The sequence below is a fragment of the Coenobita brevimanus genome, chromosome 7 (genome assembly GCF_032717465.1).
Source record: "Coenobita brevimanus isolate Jiangsu-jjx chromosome 7, ASM3271746v2, whole genome shotgun sequence".
Lineage (NCBI taxonomy): Eukaryota > Metazoa > Arthropoda > Malacostraca > Decapoda > Coenobitidae > Coenobita > Coenobita brevimanus.
In genome coordinates, this window is record NC_136960.1 from 3,637,522 (window position 1) to 3,649,590 (window position 12,069).

Sequence of the window (12,069 nt, forward strand, 5' to 3'; positions counted from 1 at the left end):
TTTTTTTTTTTTTTTTACACAGGCTCATGAAGGCCATTTAACATCATCCACTTCAGTGCCTCGAGCTAAAGTATGTCTGATAACTGCAAGAATAAAATGTCTTGAAGGAACAGAGTTGATTCATGGCATATGCCGGGGGTCTGACTTACCAAACTGGCGAGAAAAAGGTTTAAACCTAGGCAGTCTCCACTCCACAACATATTCTCTCCTTGATTAAATTTCACTAACCTGGTCCAGTACGTAACTACCAGTTTAGTGGTGGTTTTACCTTTGAGTTATCTGGCTATATACGTGTAATATCAGGGTACTAGCAATAATGGTAACGCACTCTGTCATGCAGCTTACTGAACGTACAGATGGAATCCATACAAAGAGACCCACACACTCCTGCTAACAGCCACCCATACCCGTTCAACCACCTACGTCTCTCCGCATCCACCCACAACCACTTAGGTGCAGCCAGGGTGGGGTGGGGATGAAGTAGGCTATGTGGTCTGTAATTTGCTAATTCAGTTATTAATTAAGCTTCCTGGGTTATGTTTTATGGTGTAATGCAAGATACATTTTTGTTAACCTATATACTGTTAGCAATAATACTAGCCAAGCAACTGTGTCTCAAGGAAAACCAAAATTCAGACCCATTCTCATAAAACCCTGGCTGCGCCCCTGCACACGCGTCCACACCCACCAACGCATGTATACATCCACCCACACCGTGGCGCTGCCGAGGGAAAGTTACCCAGGCCCTGCAATTCCTCCCCAAAACTGAGCTGCCCATTCCCAACTACACCTGTCCACCCCCCCTCCCACACACACACCTGTCAAGATGAATTTTATGATCATATACAAATTAACAAAATATCCTGAGATAATGGAAGATGAATAGTGGGCTAACGCAATGAAAAATTTTGAGCTGTTGTAGCTGTAATTTCGCAAGACAAGGAAGCAAGACGTATTGGTTTGTTATCGTGTGGGTCTGAACCTTCCCAACACTTGTACATTGATTGTACAACAAATATTAATATCTCCTAAGATACAAAGGAGCACCCAACAAATACACACACACCAACTCTAAGGTACTGTGCTGTAACTAACCTGAAGTGTGGAGGTAGACCACACTATTGCTCAGACCACACCATCGCCCAGACCACATCATCGCCCAGACCACACCGTCGCCCAGACCACACCATAGCCCAGACCACACCATCACCCAGATCACACCATCGCCCAGACCACACTATAGCCTAGTCCACACCATCACCCCAAATGATCACCTCATGCATCATCACCCACTTCACCATCATCCCACATCAATGATCCTGTGAGAATTCGTGTGGCCCATATTGTAGAATATTCATGTGCATAGTGACAGATTATGAATCATTTTGCCATATTTGACCCTGCAGTCTGTACTGTTGTACAGTAGATGTAACCACGTTAGGGTAACCCTGAGGAAATAAAATATACTTGATCGGCAATAAAGGAGACTGCATTACAGGTGAACTGACTGTACTATGAAATTAAGAAAAAAAGGTATCTCAAAACGGCAACATAGAGCAAGGACCTTCTATTTTCTATACACTCTTATTATCAGCACTTTGATCTAGTATTCATTTGGTGCCGCAGTGTTACTGGACAGGTCTCTGTCATACCAGCGACCAAACAGAACTAAGGTCAGCAGGTCTGTCACCATCACATCTACAAACATCTCACAGTCATAGCTAATGCTGGACACCACAGTGGCAGATGAATTTGTTATGTTCATGTTGTCCCTGCCACTGGATGTAGCAGCAGTACCGAATTCACTTGTCACAGTGTTGAACTTAGCACCGGTATCAGCAGTCATGTTAGGTGTGGTTCTGGTGTCAGATGGTACGGTGCTGATGACAGCGTTGTTGGTGAAGTTCCAGTCATCCTCAGACAGCAACGTCAAGTCCCTCATCAATACAGATGGGTAGACAAAAGGAGTTGAGAAACTGGCTCTCAAGTGGAAGGGTCTGAAGCTTGTGTTGCTGGTGCCAAAATTCTCATCCTCAATTAGTGCACAGCTGGTGATGTTGTCTCTGGGAATTTTAAGAATGGTTACTAGTAAATCACTGGAAATGAGTTATGAGACTGGAGATTGTTTACAGTTTAGCAGGTAATGTTTCCAACTTTGTTCAAAACGTTCTTCTATTGTTGCTTTGACCCGAGGACCATCGGACATAGACCTCGTGGATTGCAGAAAATTGATCATACATACTGTACAGAAAACTGTATGACTCAAGTTCTTTAAGATTATAGTGTGTCTGTAATGATTGTAACAATTCACTGTACCATGCTGACTTATGGGACTAGCTTTGTACTTACGTGAGGCAGTAGACGACAGAGCAGACCTGGGTGAACATGGAGTACACACCTCCCCCCTTCTCCACCACACCATTGTATACCAGTAGCAGGTACTTCCCCACTTCCTCACCCATTCTCTCTTCTACCGGTGTCTCCATCTGCATGTTTTCAATCCATAGTTCTTCCTCCTGGGGTCTGAACGTCTTGTGGTGTTTTTTATTTTTCTGATCAGTCTCTTCTTTATCTGAGATGACACATTCATTATCATTATTACATTTTCTTTCTTCTTTCTCTTCAGTTACTTCCTTCTTTTCCTGCTCCTGATGAACGTAAGTGAGGGAATAAGTAAGAGAGCAACAAAAATCTTCATGGCAGAGAGAGATGGAGTAGGGCACTATGGTGGGAGGGACAGCAGTGTGAGTGTAGCGAGCTAGGTCCTCATGAATGAAGACATAATCATTCCTGTTTACTTTGTTACCCCCATCTTTTGTTCCGCTTTCCCTGCGCAATCTGTCAACTTCATTCACTACAATATACCTTCCGGATATATTATTTCCATTTATGTCGTCTGTTTTAAGGTAATTCTCAACAGGTTCAGACTGTATTCCTGCATCATGTAATTCACCAATCTCATTCTCTCGACCATCATTGACCCAGACTGTTCCATCATCTCTGACATCATTAACCTGGTCTTTTCCCCCACCCAGATGACTATCCATCATGAGGGATTCTGATGGGACTGTGGTGAGATTGGCAATGATCAAGGCAGTGGCCCCCTGGTGGTTATATGTGTAGCTGGATGTGCCCCAAGTAACCCCAGGGAACAGCCCAGAGCCCAGCATGCCTGAAGCCGTGTGGTGGTAGTTGGCCGCCAGAAGGTTCACCCCTAGGCCAGCACTCCATCCCCGCAGGATCTGTGGAGCTGCAAAAACGAGCACGTGTCTGTATTCTGACGTACCTTCTACCTACCTATCACCAAATCCTTTACAGGCCCATCAGGAGCATCGGAGTCCTGAGCTAGGCTACTTAGTCCACAAAGTGAAAGTGAGAGCGACTTTTCATTCACAATGGGTGGTACTGTTTGAGCAAGAAGCCCATCCATCCTTTGTATTTCAACCCTTATGGGTCTTTATCCAACTGGAGCATCTCACATCAGTACCCTCTCAGGCACCCATTATTCACACTCAGTACCGTATGAACCCCCAGTTACATTTTACATCTGGTTTTAACAAAACGGGATTTGACTTTGGCTCAAGGGAACACCTAACCAGAAGTCCCTAAAACATGACCATGTACCTAAAAAACATGGTCCTATTGGAGTTTCGTAGCATAATTAAAACGACAAAAGTGCTGCTTTAATTCATCCCCTTAACTTTTGAGATTTGCATAATTCAGCAGCTTTATTTCCCCTAGCTCACTGGCAGAATACTCGTGGGACAGTACTACAGCTCTACAGTATTTCCACAGCATTTTATTGTGACTAACACCATATTTTAGTGTTAATTTCTTTTCACACACAGGCAATTTTAGGCCAAGTTAAAGCGGACAGAGTACTGTCACATGTAACTGCGAGGCAGAAACCGGATGGGGGCTCTTGAAATGCTGTAGAAAGCATCAGTGGGGTATCCACTTAAAGCTGCAGCTTTGGTACGTAGGAAATGTTAAGCTATGGAGGGTCAGGCAGACAATCTGGCAGGGTTAAGTGCAGTAAGGTCATAAAGTAGAGGCTTGACACAAACTTACAATACAGTACAAGTGCGAAAAGAAAACAGACACATAGGAGAGTGGCAGTGGTGTAATTAGAATCTCACTCGGCTTGCAACCACGAGGTCCCAGGTTGGATTCCTAGGCTGGCCATGAGACCTTCCGGTGAGAGGGACTTGAAATGCAAAATGACGGTTGTGTGTCGCAGTCTGAGGGAATGTTTGGGACCTTTCCTAGTCAGTCACATAGACACACAGGTCAGGGTAATGCAGTTGCAACAAAATTGGTACAGCAGACTACAGGGCAACAGTTCACTGGCAGAAACAGAGGATGTGTTTACGAGGACAAAGGGAGGGGAAAGACGGAATGAATGAAAGTGGAAGCGACTGTCAGAGTGAAGGAAGGTGAGAGAGTGACTCTGAGAAAACATCGAAGAGGAGGGGGAAGAGGCACACAGATAAATAAAACAATAGGTCAGCTACATAACAGAGCAACCACTATTGGGACATTAAAGAAGATATGTTAATGATGTCCAAGAAGTTCCCATGCCAGACTTTATGGTCAAGAAGGCAAGATGGCTAAGTGAATTTGACAATGATACTCTGATGCAGTAAATAAATACAGTATCTCTGCTGTTTATTAATTGTGTTTCTCTTCCAGGTGTGTACTGTATTATTCTGCTCTCTGAGAAGTGCTAATTTGGATAATCACTTTCTGCTCCTACCTACGCACCACAAACGATTAACGATTCAAACTGCAACTCATACAAGTAACTGAATCAGAATTTTCACATTCCCTAAAGGAAAACTGTTTTGTTTTTTCGGTTTCTTCTTGGTCTTGTTCCCATTTTTCTTACAAAGGCTAGATGTCATGGCCATATGCCTTTACTTTGACTCCGATTAGCCCTATATTCCAAGACAAGACAGCAAACTCAGATTTTTTAGTTAGACCTCTAAAATTATTTTATAGCCCCCAAACCTTAAAACAAAAACAATAAACACTGGTACAGAAACACCAAACAGTGAGAGTGCACCAACATCAAAACAATCATCTCAATAAAAGCACATGTTCTATACAGCTTCAAACATGGTTACTGTAGGGAAAGAGTGATTTGAATGTCCTCTCTGGCCTGTTTGTGTCATGGTCTTTTCACATGAGCCATAAACAAAGGTACTTATACGATGCAGATTTTGGACAATGACATGCAATTGATCAACTAATCATTAAATTACCAGTATCTTGTCCATACCAGGCCACTGACTGGGGTTCATCAATTAATGTGGACCCACCTGTAAGGAATGGTAGTTCATCTATCCACGCAGTACTCAAGGCCACGTCCCTCACACCCTCTCCTAGAACGTTGGCTACCCCAGGTGATGAGTACATGATGTCGAAGCAGATCTAACAGGAAAAAAGGGTAACCAATGGAACGAGTCACTCACACATGTTCACACAGATATAAATGGAGAGACAAAAACGGTGAGAAGTGCTTGTGAGATGGGGCCAAACTCTTGAATGCAACAAACATGTATTTATGCTCCACTGCATTGGGCACCCCATTAATAATTCTCCTACTTTCGTACTTTCCAGATGCTGCTCCTCGATCCCTTCCACTTCATGCATTAATACAAAATGGGACTAGGGGCTAAGGCGACTATCATCACCATCACCAACAGAATACAATCCATTACATGATGAAGACCTTCCATGTTTCTCCACTCTGATCCATTGATTATTAACTTACTCCATCCAGGCCTAGTAAAAATCTTAATTTCATTCTAAAGACTTACTATTCAAAATGTCTTCTCTCTGTTGTGTACAAACTCTTCACAGCAAACCTAGTAAATCAAATTATTCCTAGACCAGCTGATGAACTCACCAACAGACCATGACAGAGAGAGAGAGAGAGAGAGAGAGAGAGGAGGGGAGAGGAGATTTGAGAGGAGAGGAGAGGAGAGGAGAGGGGAGGGAGAGGAAAGGAGAGGAGAGGAGAGGGAGGGAGAAAGAAACTAACCTGGAGGGAGAAGGTAACCCCAAAGTCCGTGGAAAAGAGTGCCGTGCTGTCAGGTTCCGTACCAGGTGAGAACATTGGCTCCAGGAACAGGTGTTTCTTCCGATACCTGTTTCAGATGGTAAGACTTACGGTATCTGTTTCAGATAGCAAGTCTTACGATACCTGTTTCAGATAGTAAGACTTACGATACCTGTTTCAGACAGCAAGTCTTACGATACCTGTTTCAGATAGTAAGACTCACGATACCTGTTTCAGATAGTAAGACTTACAATACCTGTTTCAGACAGCAAGTCTTACGATACCTGTTTCAGATAGTAGGACTTACGATACCTGTTTCAGATAGTAAGACTTACGATTCCTGTTTCAGATAGTATGACTTACGATACCTGTTTCAGAGAGTAAGATGTATTAACCAGACTTTGAAAATAACTACACATATTATTCTTCAAATGATGGAATATGCAGTCCCACAAATCTTTTACTAGAGGTTTCTTCCTCAGCTGGATAAAACTGTCTACTCCAGAATAATACCATCACGTCTTCAACAAAGAGGATATTCCTGGTATAACTGATAATTAAGGGGCAAAGAAACAATTACTGAATTTTTAACTTCATTTGGACAACCCAACTTTTACTCTCTGGAAATATGTTTTATTATTATGAATTAACTCTAACAGTGTCTTCATGTTTATCTCACTGCACATATCTATCATCAGTATTTTTACTGCTTTCTCAAGTGGACCTGCATCCAAGCCACCTGTGTGAGAGGCAGCCACTCTTTTACCTTAACTTGTCAATCACTGTTTGATCTGCTTTATACTGTATGATCTAACCTAAATGCATTCCTTATTGGTATGTGTAACGTTAAATCACTGTATGACCCCCAATAAAACATTACTAAATACTATATGTGTAAGTGGTGTAAGGATATGTATTGACAACAGGAATGACGAGTGTGAGCTTACATGGTATGGTCATATGGAAGGAATAATGAATGTAGAGTGGTGAATAGAATATAGCTGAACGAGTCTGAAGGTGGGTTAAAATGTGGCAGGCCAAGAAGAGTGTGGAGAGGCAAGGTAAATGAGGCATAGAAGTTGATGAGGCTCGGGAACTAACAGGATTGAGTTTGCTGTATGAACTAAGAAGAACATGACAGGTTTGGCACATTTTTTTTTTTTTTACTATAGCCAACAAAATGACTATCTGAGAGGGAACATGAAGAGCATCTATAAAGAAAGAAAAAAAAAGTGCACATGGTCGTGTCCGTGAGGTGAAATCAGGATTATAGGGGTCTGAGTGGTGAGTGAGTGAATGTGTGACCCATTTCCATGGACATGACGTTAATTAGTTCTCCCTCCATTGTGTTTTCTCTTCCTTTCTGGACTCTGCCTCATCCGCATACATAAGTGGGTAAAACAGCTCAAGATAAAGACAATCACTGAAAAGTTAGAAATAGGAATCATGCTTCAGGGTGTTCAAGGTTTTGTTCAGCACAATAAAATCACGCATTAGTTGGAATTATTTTAAATATATGTCTGAACAGAAAGGTTTAAAATACAGGGAAAAAAAAAATCTTTCCAAACACTGCGGCATACAGCAAAATAAATACAGAAAATAACCCACCTTGCTACAACCATGCCAGCCCGGTCCAGCACAACTTGAGTGCTGTAGAAAATATAACCTTCATCTGAACACTCCTCCCCCATACCCTTCTCTGGCTCCTTTACCACACTCTCCACCTCCTGCTCATCTCCTCCATCCCTTGTCAAGTGCTCCTGTGTCCCATGCATATACTGATAGTGGGTGGGGTCACAAGGCACTTGCTCTGCTAGGTCAATAACAAGATACATTCCAAGTTCAGCTGCCCCACAGCTCAGGTCCCCCAGTACCTGGAGGCAAAGGCCAAGGGCAGTGAGTCAACTGGACTTGTTTTGGCACTTGATGGGCAGTAGGTCAATTGAAATTGTTTTGCCACGAGACATTTACAAATACGGTGACATTTAATACATTCTTCCTATCTCCACATGATTATAATAAGCTTACAGTAAGACAGTCAATAAAGGGCATTTCCCAAGTTCATGATGATTTGTATGGTATTCCCATAGGCCTAGCTGGTGTGTGTGTGTGTGTGTGTGTGTGTGTGTGTGTGTGTGTGTGTGTGTGTGTGTGTGTGTATACTGACCTGGGTATAATTGGTATGATGAGATAAGGAGCACGGGACGACCATATCACTGGGGTGAGGTACAAGTTGTGTGAGAGCAAGGAAATCACCCCCTTCCGTGTTAATGCTGGTCAGACCATACTCGGGAAACACCACTATGTCCGCAGCCTGTAGAACAAACAGGTTAACATTCTCAGACACTCAGCAATCACTTTCCTGAATACAATTGACTGGCATTATTTGGAATACTAGACTTGTCCTGACCATAGGAAGGGTTAAATCCTACACACCAGAAAAGTTTAAGTTATTCACGAGTGGTATATGTTACCACTGATTAGACTGATGTGTCATAAAAGACGCTTCTACAGGTGAAATTTAACAACAGAACACCCCCAGATCATCGTATCACACAATGCTTGTGTTGGTGGGAATGCAGGCAACTAGTCGTGATAAGCCCCAAGTAGTAGCACACACATTACTATACTGTACCTGTTGCTTGGCGATGGCTGCGTACTCCAAGTAGATTCTGGCGTTCTCCTGCAATATGACAAAACCACCATTCGTCCAATCGCTGTAGGCGGCGTGTTCCAGTACTGCTGCGGTGTACTGGATATCCCTCTTGGCACTGTCTCCACCAGAATCAGTCACTTCTTCCTCGTCATCTTGTAGCACCGCTGCAGTAACTGATCCCGACTTCTCACTCACCCAACAGTTTTCTCTCGCTTCACATTCTTTCACTCGGACAACACCAGTATCCACATCGTCTCTGTTCCCTGAGTGGTCTTGTGACCCTGTACCAGTCTCGGAGAGAGCTATGTCATCTTTCCCCATTACACAAAGCATCATTAAACACACAAACATTCGCTTCGCCACCACCACCATGCTATACACTTTGTAGTTACTGAAACGGAATCGTAAGTAATGAGAACTGTCAAACAGGGGCACGACTGGCCGAGTGTCCTTCCTGCCCGGGTGCCCGAGGCTCGCTAGCTGTCGTTATTATTATTTATTTTTTTTAGTATTTTAGCATGGATATCGTACTACTGGTGATAAACTATATTTCTGACACAACTATCAACCGTCTTTACTTTTTAGTTGGAGTCAAGTAATATACACAGATGTAATATAAAACACATAGTTAAACAATTCCTATCGATATCACTTGGACACTGGTGTGCTGCCAGACGTCGAACAGATTACCTTACCCTTCAACAATCGCCCATCTGCTGCATTCCCTCAGGCCAGACATCGGAACAAGATAAAGTGTTTGCTTTGATATGGCGAGTGAGGTGGCCGTTGTAGCGAATGTGGTGAGTTGGTGGTTATGAATAAGGTGAGGACGAAATGGAGAATGAATATGGTGAGGGGGAAGTGATGGTGGACGGCGGAGGAGGGTGATGTTTGTGAGCGATACAATGTTGATGAGTAACTGAATGAATAAAATCAAAGTGTCAGATAGCAAAGAGCATTTGGGACCATGTTATGATCTGAAGACTAGAAAGGAGCAGGGAGGACACTGCAGAGGATAACTAGAAACTAAAGGGGTGAAGATTGGGTGAACGAGAGGAATTGTTTGTAGAAACAGCATAATGACGTCAATGTGATTTCCTTAAACTATTCATGCCATGACACCAAATGTCTGATCTCACAGGAGTAGAGAGGAAAACAGAAGCCGGAAGAAACACGGATGAAGAAGAGAGAGAGGACAGAAAAGAGGAGGATAGTAAGGAGAGAACGATTGAAAACAAAAAGGCCCCTTTTAGTCGCCTTTTACGACAAGCAGGGATACTGGGGAAGTATTCTTTTCCCCCTTCCCCAGGGGAAACAATGTTGACGTTCTTCTTGTTAGCTACTGAGATACATTCTAGCAACACACTCGTCTACCACAAGCAGCCGCCTCCCTGTGGCAGACAGCGCCTCACCAGGGTAGGAAGAAGGTTCTTCCACAGGTCTAGGTGCTGGGGAAAACGAGGCACAGCCCCCCAAGAGGGTGAGCTGCATATTGGGGACATCTATGAGCAGTCTCAGCCTGGACTTTGATCACATAGTAAATGTGATTGAGTTCTCTGCCTGGAAGTGCTGTGCAAGGCAAGCTACTGGGCCTTGTCCCCACAGCACTCCCATGGTAGTACTCCCTTGAAGTTGATGATAACCATCCACCTACCAACTTTTTGGAGGGTTAATAGGTGCTGTTTTGTACCTTGCCCATGGGTGACCTAGGACTATGCAGAGCATCGGCGTCCATCTGCCCCGAGCCGAGTACATGCTCTGGCCGCATACCCCAGCGATGTCATGGTGTTAGTGCCAGTTACCCCCTTGTACCCTGTCACAGTTAGGTGTTATGTGGGTCTGTCATCCTATAATCTGTAAGAAGTGCTCCTCTGTTGGAATGATGTTTCATGAGAGTGCTGAATAAATCTGCCTCAACAGTAAAAAGTAACAACAATAATAATAATAAATAGCTTTTGAGATGCATGTGTTAATATGTCAGAACAAGTAACTACCATAGTAGATTTACCTCTTCAACTTGATCATGTCATTTATATTTTATCCTCGCTCACTTGCCTGATAATTTTCGAACAGTTCTGGGGAAATCTTTGCTTGCCAGGGGGTTTGGGAAGGTCGTTTCTAACCTCTTGTTTGGTTTCCTAAATTTAAGAAATCGTCTGGGGGTAGCACTAAGTGAAAGAGACATCATTGCAGTGAGGGAATAAAGGTGCTAGAGTGCCATCTAAGCATACAGAAATGATTATCATCCAATGTCACTCTATTGCAGGACAAAGGCATCTCCCACCTTTCTCCACTCTGATCTATTGGCTGTTAACCTGTTATTTCAAATCCTAGCAAATCTGAATTTCAATCCTTCATCTCTGTGTTGCCACCTGCTGCTGATATTATCCAGTGGGAATAGAACCCAGCAGTGGTTCATAACCTTAAAAGGCCAAAGATTTTAAAACTTACCTTTTTCAAAGCTGCTGCAAGTATAACAAGGATTAAATGTGCAGTTTAACAGCTCTCTATGTGAACTGCAAAAATGAAATGCTGTCTACTGTAAGAGTATATGACATTGTGAAATGGATAAAATGTATCGTACTCTCAAATGGTATGGATATCTATGCAAAATGTTTACCTGTCTTTAATCATCGGCCAATTATCATGCTGCCCTGCCCTTTGCCTTAAGGCAGCCTTTCATCCGTATCACACTACCCTCACTTATACACCTCTCCACCCATCCCTTGATCTCATTCACGGCGTTCCTCTCCACTTCGTTCATATACTGTACACTCCCATCACTCTCCACATGGCCAAACCACATCAGGGTAGCCTATTTCTAACATTTTCCAACACATTCCCATCAACACCATAATGCTCCTTGACTTCCTTATGTGTCTGTCCATCTCTCCACTAAGCTCCAGATGCTCCACTCTTGACATTAATCCTTCCAGCAAAGTCCAAATTTAATTTCCAGGTGTTACAGTGGCGATAATACGACTGTTGTGCAACCAAAGGTTTTTTGTTGTTACCAAGCCTTTCCCAGCACAAACATCCATCATGGCTTTACTGTTCATATCCACGTCATTGAGTGCACCCCACTAGTCAACCACTCCATCTGTTCTGGCATTCCCCACTTTTGCATTTTTGTATCTAAAAACAAAATGCTCTCTTTGCATCATCAGCCAGTCCAGTTTCTTTTTTTCCCATATAAACAGAATCAAAGTGGCATGGGGATAGGTTACTCAGTCATGATATTCAAGACAAGGGTGACCAGCTTCATTCATCTGTGAGTATAATTATGTGAGCAAGAAGCTCATACTACCTCTCACCTGAAAACTCTTACAGGCTCCAAGCAGTTAGAGTG

The 12,069-nt window shown here is 43.1% G+C and overlaps 1 protein-coding gene across 1 annotated transcript; it reads right to left on the bottom strand.

The window, feature by feature from the left end:
* Positions 1-1,603: 1,603 nt before the first annotated feature.
* LOC145404699 (uncharacterized) lies at positions 1,604-9,248 on the bottom strand. The gene is made up of 7 exons (XM_080276253.1): positions 8,700-9,248; positions 8,232-8,378; positions 7,673-7,938; positions 6,047-6,152; positions 5,322-5,433; positions 2,350-3,250; positions 1,604-2,063 (listed from the first exon to the last, which is right to left on the bottom strand). The coding sequence occupies exons 1-7, from the start codon at positions 9,039-9,041 to the stop codon at positions 1,604-1,606; spliced, it is 2,334 nt and encodes a 777-aa protein (XP_080132379.1). The 5' UTR covers positions 9,042-9,248.
* Between the last annotated feature and the right edge of the window lie 2,821 nt (positions 9,249-12,069).